This window comes from Daphnia pulicaria, chromosome 1 (assembly GCF_021234035.1).
Source record: "Daphnia pulicaria isolate SC F1-1A chromosome 1, SC_F0-13Bv2, whole genome shotgun sequence".
NCBI classification, from domain to species: domain Eukaryota; kingdom Metazoa; phylum Arthropoda; class Branchiopoda; order Diplostraca; family Daphniidae; genus Daphnia; species Daphnia pulicaria.
Window position 1 is genome coordinate 8,566,827 of NC_060913.1, and position 17,826 is coordinate 8,584,652.

Sequence of the window (17,826 nt, forward strand, 5' to 3'; positions counted from 1 at the left end):
CCGAACGTTATCTGGGTTAGACAGTTTAATAGTCGCCAAAGGCGCAACCATTTTATTTATATATTGATCCAAGACAAGAAGAAGATGTTGTCTGGCTGCTGGGCCTAGCCGACGTTGTAATTGAGGGAAAAAAGAGAAAGCTGGATCCCAAAAAGCAGATGTGTTTCTGACCTTTCTCTACTGCCGCCACGTTCAAGTCTGTTGAGCTCATTTCTCTCGAAATCTAATAAATAACGATTTGCTTGTTCAACTGTGAAAAATAAAAGAATACGTTCAAATTTGTCTTTCCGGTTCATTACCTGGGCGTCGTTCTAGCGGTTTGTGGTTGACACTGGATCTCTATATACATACGAGTCAGCGTCCCTTTCTAAATTTGGTATACTCGAAAAGGAAAACCCACTCTCTAATATTATTGTTATTCCAACTGACAACTATTTGCTACTTTTAGCTAATGGAAGGAAAATTTAGCGCGTTCCACTTTTCTTGTTTGTTTCTTTTCTAAACGGCCGAGTTTAAACGAGGTCAGTTGTAAATGTTGCGGAATTTGGCGGATGGATAAGTAGACCTGATTTCAAACATTTTGTCATAATTTTGTCAAGTTGTTCATGCATAACTCCTGATTTTCTGGGTTTTTTCGTCACTGGGATTGAACTTGAATCATAAATCTATAAAAGTTTTATGGTGAGATCAACGGCGGTATTACTGGGTCGATGTTATTGGGTCCACCATCAAATCCGGTTGATGAGCGGTGTGATGGTGTCATAAAAAAAATCAATAATCCGATCTATCATTCCAGTATTTAAATAAAAATAAGGAAATAAATGCTGTAAACCCCAAAACCTTAAGTCCTCAATCATGTCGTAATGTCTTTAGCTAGAAATACTTGGCGAGAATTGAATTAAATATTGGACGGAGATTATTTTTAGCTTTTAGTCGCACTGCGGCAAAACTAAATGGGTTTTTATTTCGGGCAATTCTATACAGCAACTAGCGATACGGACAATAAAATAAAAGGAGGGAATTTTGTGGCGATCTATTCAACACATTTTGATCTAAAAGAAAAACGGAATTAATTTAAGGTCTGGAAGAGCTTCTGTAGAGACGGTCGTACGCCGACGACTTGTAGACGGCAGGCTTGTAAACGGGGACGTCGTAGCTCGTCGGAGCCTTGTAAGCAGTCTGCGCGTAAGATGTTTCGTAGCTGGGCTTGTACTCCGGCTTGTACTCTGGCTCATATTCCGGCTTGTAGTCAGGCTTGTAGTCAGGTTTGTAGTCAGGCTTGTAGTCGGGTTCCGGTTTGTATTCCGGCTTGTATTCCGGCTTGTACTCCGGCTTGTAGTCAGGCTTGTACTCCGGTTTGTACTCCGGCTTGTACTCCGGCTTGTACTCCGGCTTGTACTCCGGCTTGTACTCCGGCTTGTACTCCGGCTTGTACTCTGGTTGATACTGCGGTTTGTAGTCAGATTGATATTCCGGCTTGTAGTCTGGCTTGTAATCGGGCTTGTAATCTGGTTTGTAGTCTGGTTTGTAGTCTGGTTTGTAGTCAGGTTTGTAGTCAGGTTTGTAGTCTGGCTCATAATCGGGCTTATAATCGGGCTTGTAATCACCTATATAGCAAAGTAATTGAATTAATTTAAATTAAAAAAGGTAATCCAATAACAAATTAATAGTTGCCTTTGTAATTTTGGCCATGGTTGTAATCCCAGGCATGTTCACCATGTCCTTCATAAGTATCAGCCCATTTGACCTGAAAATTAAATGGGATAAAGCTTTAAAGACAATCACAAGTTAATTGAATTAAATGTAATTTACCTTGGTGCGGAAGTTGCCGCTTTTGTACTGCTCATGTCGAGAAATGTGGTGGTCGGCATTGCCGCGATTGAAACCGAATTCGTACTCATCCTCCGCTGGGACATTGGCGTATTGAAAATACCCTTCCAACTTGTCGTAAGGACCATAAGGTTTAATTTCATCCGCCGACGTACTGGCCAGCAATAAAAGTCCCACGAGGACCAATCCAGCCTGTATAACAATAATTCAATTTCAGAAATTCACTCGACAATACTAAAATAAGCCAACTTACCAAGGAGTAGACGTTCATGACGAAGAAGAAGAAGTTGTTGGTGCTGAGAAAGAGTCGGAGAAAAGACTGTGATGAAATTGTGAGCAACAAAATGCCTTTATATACCCGAAACTTCTTCAAGAGGAACCGCAGCAACGTTTATAGACCATTCAATGTGTGTTGTTGTCTTTTTCTTATTTCGAAAAAAATTTCTCTCCCGGCGAAGAGATCGTAAAAACCAGCAATGTCGTCCCTCCTTTGATGGATGTTCCCGCCTCCTTTTTTTCCTTCCTATACACTTCGGCTTGTGTGCTGCACTGATATTATATCCCTGCAGCTATAGGTCTTTCTCCTTAGTCAAAGAAACAGATGTATTATATACCCACATGTGTGTGTGTAATAGCAAGTATCAGTCGAGTTTCACTGTTCTTTTCACTTGAAACACGCGCTGTTTGTATACCTTTTCTCTATCTGCAGGCGTGTTTTTGTATGGGATTCCCACACCTGCGAATCAAAAAGATGAGACATGTGTGTGTTAGATTAGCTTTTTGGCGACGAAATTGTGACAGTTACAGACGACCTCATTGTTGCGTTAAATATATAACGTATTATTAGTTTTTTTTTGGCTAGAAAATGTTGGCCAGTTAACGTGAAAGAAGACAACACGGGCGGCCACTCTCTCCCGATGGCATCTGTCGCTTTTGTTCTTCATGGGTCATGCTGTGTGTGCTAGCTTTTTGGAGAAAAATGCCTCGACGCTTTCCCCGACATAATGACGAACGTCGTAAAATGTAGTTAAAATAAGATATATTATTCAAAGTAGATATATATTGTTCCAGTTACCCAAAAAGTGATGAATTTTGTTGTTGATACTCTTGTAGATTTATTGGATGGCAACTTTCTCTACTCATACGTCACGCACCGTTCATTTAACTGGCGAAAATTGAACTCAACGATCTCAAATGGTGATCCATCGACGTTTCGAATAGCGTTTTCACCCATCTGCCGAATTTGGAATGTCGCGTCCACTTGCTTACCTGAGTGTGTAAAACTCTGTTAAAAAGTAAATGTGGTGGAACGTAATGGTTCGAAATGTACTTTCAGTTGCCTCCCCTCAATCCACTTTGGGTTCGAGATTATATTTGGCTTGCCTCATCACACTTGTGCTGGAAGGACGAAAGAGACTTGTTAACTTTAGAAATTTTTTTAAACAAAGGTTTTAAGAAACAATATAAAATATGATTTTGCTCAACACAAAAGTATGGTACCTTTCGAATAGAATTTGGACGCTCGATTGAACAAGTAGATGCTCTAGATATCAATCCAAAAATAGTCCACAGCATGAGAAACTACATCAATAAAATTAAAAGCAGATCATTTTGATTAAGACGATCGTAAAATACTCATTTACTTTAGAGAATGTCGAAAAACAAAATTGTAAACTTTTTCCGAAAAAGTTTACAATTTTCACTTAGAAAAAGTAGATGCAGACGACGGGATTTCAAGGTTAATGGCGGATTTTGTTTACACAATTTACAGGGAAGTCCCCCTTGGATGGAAACTGGAACAGGAAGCAACATGTGCAGGAAGTATCGCAAATTAACCGTAAGCCATTTAACGATTATTACAGTCATTTTCCTTGTAACGATTATTGCTCTTTTTTGACAAGTTAATTAAATTTGTGAAAGTTTAAGGAAGCTAAATGGAAAACTGTTAAGTTATCTCTCGTATCCAATTCCATCTTAAACATCCTGGGCTTTTTTCTGTTGCAAAAATTATTTTTACCTTTTATTAAAAACTAGGACTTTTCAATTTTCATTTGACTTGCAGAAAAAATTGAAAGTGGATAGTTATTAGTGGAAAAGTTTCGTGTGCTGCAAGGGAAAGAGCCACATGCCGGAATTTTTCAATCTCTTCTTTTTATGGGAAGTCATTAAAAGTAGGTCCAATTAAGAAAAAAAAAGTTTTGTTAGTCGTAGTTGACTTTCCCTCGTTTCACAGAATCAGTAAAGAAGAAATTTCCAAATGCTGACGACTCCATTGCTTCTTGGTTAAAAGGAAAAAACACGTGAACGAATGAAACAACAAAACAAGACGTTGTAAACATTTTCACCAAAGTAAATTTCCTCAAATTAATTAATTTTACTCTTTTAATTATCTATTTCACTATACCAAGACGAACAATCGAACAATTGAAGTAATTTTTATGTGATAATTTTAATCAACTTTTTCAAAAATAGAACAAAGGAAACGGCGGGAATATTCGAAATTATAATTTTTTTTGTTAAACAATGTCTCTCATTGAATTGATTTTAGATTGGCGATTTAGGATAATTATCTGGGACGAAAGTTGAGTTGTAATAAGAAAACTAAAAATAATCCAGAGTGAACGAGTATACTGCGGAATGCCGGAATCAACCCAGAAGAAGTGTCGTCGTACCACGTCGTACCTGCCAACTATTGCAATGGACACACTAATTCAGAAACAAGAAATTTAAGTTATGCAAACTCTTTTGCTGCCAGAACAACGGTCTTCATTTTTTTGTGAGTACAGTTTTATCCTATTAGTGTAGAAAATAAGTTGATTGACTGCCAACAAGTCAGATGAGTAATGTCAAACGAGTTTTGTCTTGCCATATTGAAGACCTTGAGCTTGACTTTCTGTTTCTTTTTAGCCGGAAGGTTATAACGAATACGTGATAGCTACAGGCGGTGTAAGAAAATACTAATACGAACAATTAATTAGTCGTGATTTATTTGTCTATTTCAGGTAAATTATTGATTGAAACAGAAACTGATTTGCCCTTAATTATTCTCCAACCGCTGCAATTAACTAAAAAAGGAAGCACTGTTATAAGAAACGCTAAATCGTAACCGGTACGTCTAAAACAAACATTTCAATGTGGTCTCGGGATTGGCCTGTTCTCGAAAGGATCCCTGGCTCCATAATATTCCATTGAATAAATTTGATTTTGCTGCTGATGAGGCATGGTGACACGATAATATGGTTGAAAATGCGGCTGGATTGCATACGTCCGGAATGACAAATACGGATGGATCGAAATGGGAGCAGCTTCGACGATCCCGACTCCCAACAAAAGTACCGCCAACTACAAATTTTGGTATTACAATCAAAACTTAATTAGAAAATTTTAAATTCTCAACTTACGAATGCTGTTGCTAGGGCAATCTTCATTTTTGTCTAGTCAGAACTGGCTGGATTCTGAGCATCTACTAAAGTTGGCTTGTTGAGAACTTCTGGTTTATTATAGCATGTCTTCTTCCCCATCTCGGTTTGTGCAACGAGACAACGCCCTTCAACGGGTTTTCTTTGCCAAATCAACTAGACCTTGAGGTTGTATTGTCTTTCCGTGTTTATTTCAAAGGATGTACAATCAAATGGCGGTTAGCAGTGGGGAAATTCCATCAAATTGCGTGGGTAATACAAAGTTTACGGTAATTATAATCCAGTTCACTACGGATATGGTCATTTCTAGGACGCTTAAAACATCAGGTTGTCAATGTTTTCCGATGGCCTCTCCAGTTCTCTTCCGGCACTGTAATACTCCGAAGGATAATAATCCGATCCATGACGCTGCTGAGAACGGCCGTGAGGCGAGGATAAACGATAGCCGATCGATTGGCTTTCACGGACCATAAAAGCACCCAACACCAACACAATCTTTATTCGTAATCAAACAATCAATTAAAGAGTCAACAACTTATTATTGATTAATTTTAACTTACCATCAGGACAATCGAAGCGAGTGACTTCATCGTTGATCCGACGGAAGGAGAATATTACATCCGAGCGCCCAGGAGCAGCGTTGCTTTTAAAACATCACGTCATCACCAGCCTAATTCGCTTTTTAAGGCGATTTGATTAATTGAACAACGTCCGTGAAGTGTGCCACGCCCTAATACTGGTAGCTATATCTACGCATCAGTCTGTTTGAGTCCACGTTGGTTGCCAAACAGGATTTCTCTTTGATTTTTCGTCCTTTCGCCCTTGATTTTGTTTTAAACGTCGTTGTTTTAATTCATTCATTTTTGTTTACGTTGTTGGCCGCAGGCGAGAAGCAACTGGTTTTTTTGAATTCCAACCGACGATCTGCACTAAGACAATTCAAAATGAAATCGGCGCGCATTTTTTGATCGCCTAATAATTGGACACCCGCTGAGACTAAATGTGTGCGAATAACGGTTTCGGCGCCGTAAATTGAAACCAACAATAACAATCGCCGAAAATTACGCAAAAGTATTATCAAGTTATTATTAGCGTATATTTGGAATTATTTTTATTACTATAGCTCTACATTTTTTGACTCGAAATACTTTTATTATAGATTTTTGAAAAATTTGAAATATTGTTTTGGGTGAAAGCGAGACATAATTGATCTTGGCCGTTGGTGATATTCTCTTCGGGCTGCAGCTGGACCGTGGTAATATCCCGCATTACCATGATAGGCTGCTGCCGAGGGCAGATAGAGATAAGAGGGAAGTCCGGATATCGGTTGCAAGCGAAACTGGTACAGCTGCGATGCTCCACTTGCACCAGGGTAATAGCCAAATGGTGCTGGATAGATTCCATCGCCCGTAACGGAACAACTCGACAGCATCGCCAACTACAAATTTTGGCGTACAAATTCGAAATAGGGTAAGGCATTATTTGCAGATTTATGACCTTAATTTCTAAAATTGGAATTTCTAATTAAAGTTTAAATCTTACCAGGATGACAGCAGTTGCAAAGGTCTTCATTATGGATTAGACGAACGAAGACTGCGACAACCTAACTGTTTTCTATCTATTTAAATGCTGAATTTTAAAAGCCTTTTAAGGCCGACGACACCTTTGTTTCAAAGCAGGTTTCTCAATCTGGTTATGAGGAATCGAGCCAGTTTTTATTTTGGACAAAACAAAATTTCAATATGAAAAAGAAACACGGAAGAACAGAAATTTAATCTTAGCATATCCGTTTCATCTTTTAGGCGACCGGTCTGTATAGTTCTAATCTTTTTGATGAATAATGTTTGATTATAGAAATGCCTGTAACCCGACGTGACCCAATTCTCATCATTGTAATGCGCAGCCGTTATGCAAATCTGTGGCCTAAATAACTTCCATCAAAGGGACCAATTAGAGCAACTTTTTAAAGAAAACAATTTGAAAAATTCGGTAACTACTTGAAAATGTATTCAACTATTTTTATAAAACGCAATTTTATACGTGTAGAATCGCGTATAAAGTATTCCAGCAAAAGATCAACTCTTGCAGGTTAGTGAGGATAATTGCTCCTGATGGGACTGTTGGTTATTGCACCGTACACTAAGGTGATTGGGAACGGATGGTATTGATGTTTATGGCGGTAATCTTTAAATTCATCGTTATGATAGCGCTGCTGCTGCTGCTGGCGATTATAAATCGGATCCTGCTGGAGCGATCCGCCCGGAAGAGGACCGTAGCGTCTGTAAAGAGCTCCATCCACCATGACAGCAGTGATGCCCAATGTCAACTAGAAACATGTAAATCTTATCTTTAGTTTGATTGAATTAATAATTTTAATAATAATATTTAATTTACCAACAGAATGAGAGAGGTGTTCATCTTGGATTCAGCTGGATGAGACTGCGAACGGAGACGCCACTGCGTGCCAACACCTCTCGGTGAACAACGTTGTGTTATCAAGGCGTCTCATCAAGATCACCTTATCCAGCCTTTAGATTCCACACAAAAACCCTTCTAGGGCAAATGAATAATTCACAAGTCGGTTTTTCGGATTTTTCTTTTTCGAATTCCGGTTTTTCTTTTTTGCTTGTTTAGCAGCCAAATTTCGAAATTGAATTAGTACCCGTATACTGTAGTAGTGTTGCCTCTGATTTTTTTTTCTCACCAGTAGCTTTGGTCCATCACTTCCAGGGCTATAAGTTCAAGCAGGAAAAATTGGGGCAAACTATTATAGTTGTTTGGTTTCAAGTTGCTGTGGATCGAGTCCAGCAGCTTGGCTCAGATGGTTGGTGTCACTTCCACTGATCCACGCAATTTATACTCCTGAATCCAGACTAGGTTGTATGTCGATCCTTGATCTTGTCTTAAGTTGATTCCGAGGTTGATTCAAATAACAACCGACGAAAAAGCCGAGTCTCTTATTAACTTGTACGAGTAACCTGAGCCCCGTTCAAATCCGGGGAATTTTGGTCTAGCGTTAAGTCGGACTGTTTTGCTATTCGCTTTTCTTTAGCTTAATCATCTGTCCGTTAAAGATTTTTTCGTGAGAAATCTGCCCAGTGACTATCTTACTTGAAGATTTCGTCATCACGGCGAGACATCTGGTGATGATGCTGGTTGTTGCGTCATCAAAGATTGCGTCATCACGGCGACGACATCTGGTGTCGGGCATGTTTAGGCATGATTCCATTTTGGGGGAGGAGCCTGTGTTGACACATTATCCGTGACAGACACAGGCTCCTCCCACAAAAGCTTGTTCTTTTATTATATATGGATTCCATGCCGTTTGATGTTATCTTAATCGTAAGTTCATTTTTTGATGACATTGAAATAAATATGATTTATTTTGTCTGTTACTGTCAGTGATTTTCTATGAAAGGAAAAATAAAAATTTTTGAATTTCTTCCCGCGCATGAAAATTCATTCGGAATGGGATGCTGTTTAGACATTAACAAGTTCGTTATTTTCCCCGCGTTAAAGCCTTTGCTCGTTCACCGCTAGACTAAGGCTCGCCTGGCAAGCAATGTCCTTCGGCTTACGTCACCGAGCTTAGTAGGGAATAGTAGCACCTTGTAACTAAGAATTCTGGAATTACGAATTAGGCATTCTTGTGATTTTCTTGTAGTTTTTTGTAATTATATTGTACTCTGTATAGATGTTATTCCTATGAAAAAGTAGTAGACATTGTCGAACAAAGGATTGGGCCTACATAGGGTGTCAAGCGTAATAACAATCTTAGTTCTGCTATCGGCCGCTGTGGTGCGCATCGGCGTAAACTGCGCACGACTTTTTGCTCGACTACTACTTTTTCATTGGAATAACATCTATACTCTTCTACTTTAGCACACTGAAATATTGAAATTGAATGAATTTTTTTATAAAGAACGACGTTGTATTTGGTTTTTATTTCTCCAGAAACAAACAAAAAAAAACAATAAAATTTAATTCAAAGCAAGAATAAATTTTATTAATTCCACATAGAATGGTAGGCTATTGTAGCATACTAGATTTTTATTTCCCTTCCGCGCCTTCGAGCGGAAAAACTTGCATTACTCTCACTGTGTGTGCAGTATTGCATGTCGAAACCTGACATTTCTGTTTGAAAATCAAATCTCTTTTTTCTATCTGACATCTGAGAATCCGGCTCACTTGTTTGTTGACGTGAGTTAACGTGTTGTTGAGTGCGAGTTAACCGCACTTTCATTCGGAAAATCAGGAAACAGCCCGGAAACAGTTGTTTTTCGAAAAGAAACAGCTGTTTTTTTAAGTAAACAGCTGTTTAGGCCTATTTGGCCAAGAGTCGACGTGGTGCTGGCGACTGACGGTGGGCACTATAGGGAGCCATTGAACCAACATCAGTCGAGTTGCTACACTAACCGATGGTGGAACGAGGGGTTCACCACTAAAAAAATTGTTCGTACACCCTGCCAAAAGTACGCAAATTTTAAGCCTATCTAAACACGTGTATAGTTTACGCAAATTTTCGTACACCCAACGAGGCGTGGGACCCGGCCAGCATCGTCCCGCGATCAAAAGGTACAGCCATACAGCCATTATTCTGATGCAATTGATACGAAAGAAGAGAGAGATGCCAACGGAATGGCACTCATCACGAACTGCTGGCAATAGTAGAAGAAGCGCGTTATTTGGTTTCCTGCTGCTGTCGTTTTTGCTTCTGCTGCTGGTGGTGGCGATTGCAGCAGCAGTCAACACTATTCGGCAGGCGGGGGGCCAGCATCCAGTATCGGGAAATCAACTGCTGGATGAGCTGGAACAGGAGCAGCCGCCTCTCTGCGTGGGCAATCTGTTGAATGGACAGGCCTACGACGGGATAGGCGATGAGCTGGCTGACGTCATCAGTCGACGATCGCTGCTCAAGAGTCGTGAAGACGGAACGATCTGCCGCCTCATGCGCTACACGGCCCAGCCCATCGTCACCTGTTTAGACGCTCTGTTTCACCAAGCCACCGCCAACATCAGCAGCAGCCCACTGATGACGATGCCGGACGAATTGATTTTCATCTTTATGGGCGACTCGAGAATTCGCCAACAGTTTTTAAACTTTGCCAAGGTGCTGATTTATATATGCTAAAATACACATTTCAATTGTGCATGCTGCTGCTGTATTAGTATATGCCTTTTTCTGTTATTGGTGAGATTTGATGTTTGCCCCCGCTGTATTATATATTAGATGATTCCAAACTACGACCGGGTAACGGTGCCCAGTTCCATTCCGCCCCAATATCACGGCGACATTGAAATGACCAGCAGCCTCCTCAGACTGCGCGTCTCTTTCAAATGGCAACCGCTCGTCAACGACGTGATGATCAACGCCCTGCGCCACATAGGCAAAACGGCCGCGTCCGATTCAAGGAAACGACCCCAATTCATTCTTTTGAGTAAATATATATAACATTCAGTTGTTTGGACTATCTAATAATAGTATAGACCTCTATAATACTCGGCCTGATTTGCGCCATTCATATTATATGCCGCTCAATTAAAAAGGTATGGCGGTGTGGCACATGCTCAGGGAATACGGCGGGTCCGACATCACCCTCTACCAGAAGAGAATGACCCAACTGGGACCCATCCTGGCCTCCTTGTCGGACCATTGCGGCCGCATCATTTGGCTTCGCCAGTACACCTCACTCGACTTTTACGGCGACAACAACAAATTCAACACGCTGGTCGTGGCCGAAAAGGTCCGCCTCTACAACCGAATCGCCGTCCAGGGTCTCATCATCAATAAGACGGATGCTGCTGCTGCTGATTCCAGCAACATCAGCAGCAGCCGTCAGCGCGGAGTCTACCTGTGGGATTCCAGCGATCCATTTGCCGACGAATACGTCCGCTCTTGCGCCATCCTCAAGCGCTACGAGCATTCCTATGACAAGAGCAATGAATACGCCATGGCCTACACCAACTGCAACGACTTTGTTCACACGGGCTACTCGGCCCTTTCGCAGGCCACTCAGCTCTTGTACAACGACCTTTGCAACGCTCACCTGTCGTAATAGGCCTACACAATTCATTTCCCAATTTATGTAATGTATATGATTCATTAATACCTATATATACACATTATACAGTCTATTAGACATTTATTCGGTTCAAAAGACATCATATATATGGGTGAGAGGGCAATGATGATGGTGGGCCAGCAGTCGGTTGTAGCTCAACTTGTTCCAGGTGTGAATGCCCAACAGCAGCACTTTTATTGGTCCGTCAGCTGGCCAAGTCGACCTACCACTTGGCCGTCAGTCTCTGGGGCCTTGTCATTGTCTCGTCCGTTGTTTCGTTTGGCCGCTTCTGCTAATTGTCGAACAATCGGCCAAGTTGGCGGGTGCAATGCACCGGGCAAAAGGACAACGACGACGGGAGAACGTGGGAACCTTGGCAGCGGATGTAGACCATCGACGTTTCACCAGTGTCTCAACACGCGCAACAGCAAAAAGGGACCGTTGTGCTGCTGCGTCCACAGTCCCGCACTATAACAAATATTCAATTCCAGTCGTCATCATTCCCAGAAGGATAACAACATGTACTATAACCTGTAGTTGGCGGCAGCAAAGTCATGGACCGACAATTGCATCATCCTTGCTCAGCATTTGCTGAACATTACCAATATTAGGCCTACAAGGGAGATGGATGCAAGGAACTACAAAGAATGGAGTTTTGCTATCACAGCCATGGTTTTGTTATAAGTTCTTAATCAATAGTTAAGTAACATTTTGGTGATATGTTTCATTCTAGTGACAGTCTAGAATATTAAGGTGACTTGCGAGTATAGGACCTTCATTGTTGCAGTTATAACTTTGAAATTTGAAATGAGCTTATAGCTGCAAAGTATATCTGTAACCTGTGAGCAGCTGCTCCAGGTTCCACTAGGTTCAACTAGTGGAAGTCGGTGGCGTTATATAACAGCAGTAAGTAAACAGACCCGCCAGCTGGGCAAGCTATTACATCAGCCCAACATTGAGTGAACGCCACATGTGTGTCTGTTGAAGAACAATCAACAAAGCAGTTATTGGCATTGAATTGAATGTCAACACGAAAACCCCATGACACGCTAACGACGCGGTTTCAAATGTTTGACGATAACGGTATATAATCGGGATGTAGGCCTATTGCATATTTAAATATTTAATTAAAACCAATCCTTTCTATTGTTTTTTACTGTTCCATTTAGCTAATATGTCTCGTGTAAATGAAGACAAAAGTGACCAAACGAGACGAGTTAGACGACAAGTTTCCCGCCCGTGCAGGTAGTAACGACATTGACCTGCTGCCAGGTAGATGTTGGACCGATTCAAACTTTCGCTGATTCAAAACCAAAATGGGGAATCCCCTTTTGGTGTTGACGCTGACGATTAATACGCGGCCGTCGCTTAATGATATCACTTACCCTTTATTTAAAAAAATAATATTTTGCCGGTAGCCTAAATTAGGCCCTACCTTGTTTTTTCCTTCTATTTGCATGTAATTTTGATTTTGCGGTGTGGATAATTTCGTTTTTTTTGCAACATTGCAGATTATTATTGCTGTTTGAATTTGACTAAAAGCCGAAGTGCTATTCAAGGACATCCTTGAATCCAGCAGAGCTAAGTGTTTCTATAAATCGAGCAAATGTAAATTTCAATGTTTCACGATTTAAAATTCGCAAGTACTTGACGACAATGGCACCCATTTACATACAATTTTAGAAATTTACTCTAAAATTTGCAATTGAAACTGGTTTGTATTCGCAACGAGCGGGGCCAGCCTTGTTGCTGTTGTGTGACAGTCAACACCCAAAACGAAAAATTAGGTCAAACCAAAGTGACGGCCTTTCACTGAGCGATTAGATAGTTATACATCGGAGTACTGGCGAGTATAAAAAGCTCGGTGATTGTCCATTCAAAGTACCATTCGTAGAACCAATCAATCGAATCAACATGAAGCTGGTGAGTAAATAATAATACATCTTGTCAATTTATTTTAAACTAATAGTTAAATTTCATTTTTATTTATAGTTTATCATCGCTGCTCTCCTGGCCGTTGCTGTCGCCGCTCCTTCCGGCTATGAATCAACCCACAGAGATTCCAGTTACATGACATCTCCCAGCTACGGTTCTTCCGGCTACAACAAGGACAGCAGATATGGCGGAATCACCATCACCAGCCAACACGACGTCCGCAATCTCGACGGAAGCAGCAAATGGGGGTAAGTCCTTATTCTCTTTAAATTAATTAGTAAAATACTAATAAAAATTATTTTTGTTAATTTTGCAGCTACTCTGGATCCGACTACACGACCCGTGAGGAATCGCAGGTGCAGAAGAAGATGCAAGGCGTCGCCTACGATTCTTATGGCAAAGCCACTTACGACGACGTTTATGGCAACACCAACGCTGGATCCTCTTACTGGGTCTCCCCCGAAGGCGAGAAATTCACTCTGACCTGGACCGCCGATGAAAACGGATTCCGGCCAAAGGGCGACCACTTGCCCGTCGCTCCCGTCCACGTCTACGAGCTCCCAGTTGCTCCCGTTCACGAATACGAACTCCCAGTTGCCCCTGCTCTCCCTTACCGCCGCACCGGTGCAAGCAGCTACAACACCTACAATATTTAAATTATAAATGACGTCCCGTGTGATATCTTGAGCTGTACCCAGCCTGTACCATGACGAAGTTTGATTAAATTAATAAAGTACTTTCCAAATATTCAATTCTTATTCTTAAACTTTCTTTGTGGTTCCGCCAGAAATTGCTAATAAAATGATTCCCTTATTGCATTGCCAGAAGCAATCCACCAATTCCGCACTCCAAAAACAAATAGAAAAATTCATGAGAAAAGAAACATAAAAAACATTTCAAACTGATAACTGGATTAATTTATAACTGCCATTCTGCCATGTTCATCGTTTTATTGTATTATATTGCTCACTTTCAACTGCTTTTTCAAAGTTTTTTTCGAAAATCTTTTCGATTGGGTTGCTGTTTACTAATTCAAATTTGGTTTTCCCGCCTTAAAGAGGCGTGTCCTAATCCGCCTGACGCCGTGACTCATCTGTTTCCTGCTGGCTGCTGGCATAGCTGATGCTGCTGTTTGTGTTGTGTTCAATTTTCTTTTGCTTTGTTTTATAAGTTCGTTCTAAGCGGTTCTTTAGCTTACAAAAAAAGTGAATTCAGTTGAAAGTGGTAAAGGAAAATAGATTCAATACGATGTAGGGATTTCTATCTTGCAGACAAAGTGACAAACTAAAATTCACAAAATGGCTGCTACCGAGTAATCAGTAGCATGTCAGAAGATTGCAACCGTTATTAACGTAATTAGCATTAATTAACTTTGAGTCAAACACTGTACAATATACACTGTATACACTAAGGTGAAGAACCTCTCTGAAAAGACATGTTTGAGTTGCTTTGGATATTAGTCAGTAGCCTATTTGAAAAATGGTTGTGTTCAGGTGGATGAAATCTGATGTACACTTTCTGTTTGGACAATATTGTTTTAGGTGGAGTTACTTGCGATTCCATGCTGGACCTTGCAAGATGAGTAAATGAGTAAAAAGACATGATGCAACAGACAGCAGCGACTGGAATTCAAGTCTTTTATGAAACATCAATTTTACCAATGAGCTTGGATCGGATAGTTATAGAGAGGTAATTATAGTTTTACTTCAATGATAATGATTCATATTTTAACTGGTCTGTCTGCATTCTTTTTGTAAGATTCAATTCTATGTGCTGCCATTTTATAGACTATTGACCGAATGAGTGGAATTCTAGAAGATTTGGTAACTACCACCTGAATATTAAATTATGACTATCTAAATTTGATTGATCTGAGGTACTATTGCTTTTCTCATCGAAATTTATTGACAAGTAATCAAACCATTGTTTCCTTTCAGGACAATCCTTCACCGCTGTTTCATAGAATCCATAGAGTGTAGAAAATGAAGAAGTCCCCCTGAACAGATACCGAAAGCAAAGAACAAATTATGGAGACATTGATTATAGCCTACTTGAGTCACTGCCACTCACCCTGCTATATCTCTCCTGGGGCCACCTGGGTTAGGCTATGCTCTTAGGTTCGTTACTTTCGGTCAGTTTCCAGCTGTTTTACATTTTATAATTAATTTTTTCAATTGACAATGGAAAACTTGAGTCAGTTATATGAAAAACATTTGATAATTTTCATGTGGCTGTATTTGTAACCTGGGCACTAACTGATTTTTAGTAATAGTAACTATTCAAATATAATGAAGCCATGTTTTCACCCCTTTGCGATCAGATTTCATTAGTGGCGGACACCTGACTGGGATGGAGAAAATACTTATCCGATTTCCCCAACCCAAACGTGTGGACGACAGATTCAAAATTGCCAAGACGCGCGAGGTATGGAAGGAAAGTTCAAGTATTGCAAAAGTGAAGAGTCTATTGAGGGTTTATATTGTCTTTGACAATTAATTGTATTTTAACTTGGTTTTATTGAGTAGCAGTTTTGTTTCTCAGTAGATTTCCTAGTCTATTGCTCGCTGTCATCCCAGGTATGTTCCAGTCAATAAAAATGACCTTTTGATAGGCATTTGCCCAGTCTGGCCTTTTTTCTCCCGTATTTTATTCAGAATGCTCCATTTTGTAAATTATATTACAGGTGAATCTCCCGTTTGATTGGAGCACCCAGTTGGAATTTCTTAACTTCAAAGTAACCTATATTCTTTTCCTCCCGCTTTCCTCTTTATTCTTCCCTTTTCGCTACCTTTTTCGTCCTTGTGTACAATCATGTGAGTGTGAATGTATTCACAAGGACGTCACTTATTCCTCATTTACATCCCCCTGCCTCATTTGATCCCATCTCTGGTTGAAGCATTCGAAATGGGAATGAGCCGTAGTCCACTTTACTGCACCATTCCTCTGCTGCTGGACCTCAGTAAAATGACGTTTCATTCATCGTGGATGTTTCGCAGGCGACAATCCACCGGGAACGAGTGATGTGAGCACGACGTGAGCACATTCTTCTTGTCGTCGGGTGAGTTAACTTGTTTCAAACTTGTTCTTTTTTTTGTGGACATTTTACGACCCGATAATAAGCTTAAATGGTGGAACGTTTCAAAAATTGGTTTTAGGCTAATTTGGTGCGGCATTTGCTGTAATTGCGGATGGACAGCGTGACCGTCAAATTACGAATCGTATACGAGAAACAAGTAACAGAAGTTTTTATTTATTCATTTTTCTATTTTTCTTTCTTCTTAGTTCATTTGCGTGAATAGTAGTTTCCATGTTTGTCAGTGAAAGCTAATAAGAGAGATCGGGTCTTTACATACTCTTTAGAAGGGATTGGGATTTTCTGTAATGACTTTGACTATTTAAATTAATTTGGGTTCATGACTGTATTGCTTTGTCGGTTAATTTCATTCATTAATGGCTTATCGTCGTAGAGGGATTTTCAACAAATTTTATGTGATTTATTTATTTATTTTTTAAACCCTAATTCCCTTTGTCCCATTCAAGAATCTCGAGCTACTGTAGATTGCGAGCTATTTTGTTTGACATTAGCCCAATGACACCGAGGTTTCTATGAGGTTTTCAGCAATCTTCTTGAATACCCAATTATCCATCCCATCTTGGGTCAGGCATGTCTTGAATTTCTTTCGTTTGATTGTTTTTGGCAATTCATGATTAAGAATGCATTCATGCATTGCTTCAACAGTGAAACACATAAGCAATTCGAAGAAATTCAGGGTTATCACCAAGTTAGTTTTGGTAATGAAATTTGTTTTAGCGATTCGACGGTGATTCGATTCGTCATTTTTCTCGTTTCTTATTTGACCTCTTTTCTTGCGTTTCTTTTCTCGTTTCTTGTGAAAATTGCTCAGCTTTTTTGCCATTGGGTCATTGATTCAGCAGTCACCGAATGTCCTTGATTCGAACGTGTTTGCAGAAGAGAACATTCTAAGGGTCAGTGCTTTGACCAAGGTCCTGCATCTCCCAGCAAAAATGAAATGAGTTAATCTGGGGGTTAATAGAGAATTTCCTATACGCCTTTGCGGCTAACGTACAGTAGTTCCATTTTAGGGAGAGATAATTACTTCGAGGTTATAGTTTGAATCACCTATACCGCCATTTTATGATGTTGCAGACGTGGTGGCCGAGTGGTTAAGGCGACAGACTGCTAATCTGTTGTGCTTTGCACGCATGAGTTCGAATCTCATCCACGTCGACATTAATGGACAAGTGATTGTAAAGTGATACATCTTGATTAAGGGTATAGATACTTTTTCGTCTTTTAATTAATTCGTGTGTCTAGTTGATCTCTCTTGTCTTACGACAAAGTTTATAAAAGGCATTTCTTATTCCAAAATGTATTATCGGCTTTTAATCGCTGCCCCATCTCTGTACAGAATCTTTTTTTGAACAGAAACTCAATTGACAATTCTGCTGGACTCGCCAGGTAAGTTACGTGGCATTTGTAACGATCAGTTCTTTCTTGACATTTCTGTACGATTGAGCTTTACATCGCCTTTGAATTACCAATTAACTTTAAATATCTC

At 40.2% G+C, this 17,826-nt stretch overlaps 3 protein-coding genes, 3 long non-coding RNA genes and 1 other non-coding gene across 7 annotated transcripts in view; 3 read left to right on the forward strand and 4 right to left on the reverse strand.

Annotated features, from left to right (window-relative positions):
- Nucleotides 1–17,826, forward strand: part of LOC124344997 (verrucotoxin subunit beta-like) — a 493,626-nt gene that overhangs the window by 12,066 nt on the left and 463,734 nt on the right. The gene's annotated exons all lie outside the window — the stretch shown is intronic.
- LOC124348790 (adhesive plaque matrix protein-like) lies at nt 920–3,424 on the reverse strand. Its single transcript, XM_046799067.1, has 9 exons — nt 3,331–3,424; nt 3,161–3,228; nt 2,906–3,099; nt 2,643–2,820; nt 2,523–2,566; nt 2,084–2,414; nt 1,813–2,022; nt 1,675–1,747; nt 920–1,607 (listed from the first exon to the last, which is right to left on the reverse strand). The coding sequence occupies exons 6-9, from the start codon at nt 2,099–2,101 to the stop codon at nt 1,075–1,077; spliced, it is 834 nt and encodes a 277-aa protein (XP_046655023.1). The 5' UTR covers nt 2,102–2,414; nt 2,523–2,566; nt 2,643–2,820; nt 2,906–3,099; nt 3,161–3,228; nt 3,331–3,424; the 3' UTR covers nt 920–1,074.
- On the reverse strand, nt 4,809–5,973 carry LOC124349965. The gene is made up of 3 exons (XR_006920331.1): nt 5,810–5,973; nt 5,232–5,744; nt 4,809–5,172 (listed from the first exon to the last, which is right to left on the reverse strand). It is a non-coding gene; the product is annotated as an uncharacterized LOC124349965 (long non-coding RNA).
- Nucleotides 6,395–6,865, reverse strand: LOC124350153. The gene is made up of 2 exons (XR_006920404.1): nt 6,792–6,865; nt 6,395–6,687 (listed from the first exon to the last, which is right to left on the reverse strand). It is a non-coding gene; the product is annotated as an uncharacterized LOC124350153 (long non-coding RNA).
- Nucleotides 7,235–8,213, reverse strand: LOC124350118. The gene is made up of 2 exons (XR_006920393.1): nt 7,644–8,213; nt 7,235–7,575 (listed from the first exon to the last, which is right to left on the reverse strand). It is a non-coding gene; the product is annotated as an uncharacterized LOC124350118 (long non-coding RNA).
- LOC124349470 (endocuticle structural glycoprotein ABD-4-like) lies at nt 13,105–13,993 on the forward strand. Its single transcript, XM_046800117.1, has 3 exons — nt 13,105–13,234; nt 13,304–13,494; nt 13,563–13,993. Exons 1-3 carry the CDS (start codon nt 13,226–13,228, stop codon nt 13,900–13,902), a joined length of 540 nt encoding a protein of 179 aa, XP_046656073.1. The 5' UTR covers nt 13,105–13,225; the 3' UTR covers nt 13,903–13,993.
- On the forward strand, nt 17,414–17,495 carry Trnas-gcu. The gene has a single exon. It is a non-coding gene; the product is annotated as a tRNA-Ser (tRNA).

Bases quoted from the DNA above. Each gene is read 5' to 3' on its own strand.
- LOC124349470 (XM_046800117.1), top strand. The intron at 13,495-13,562 runs GTAAGTCCTTAT...TTAATTTTGCAG, and splicing joins GACGGAAGCAGCAAATGGGG to CTACTCTGGATCCGACTACA.
- LOC124348790 (XM_046799067.1), bottom strand. The intron at 1,748-1,812 runs GTAAATTACATT...TTTAATTTTCAG, and splicing joins GCGGCAACTTCCGCACCAAG to GTCAAATGGGCTGATACTTA. The intron at 1,608-1,674 runs GCAACTATTAAT...TTTGCTATATAG, and splicing joins CCATGGCCAAAATTACAAAG to GTGATTACAAGCCCGATTAT.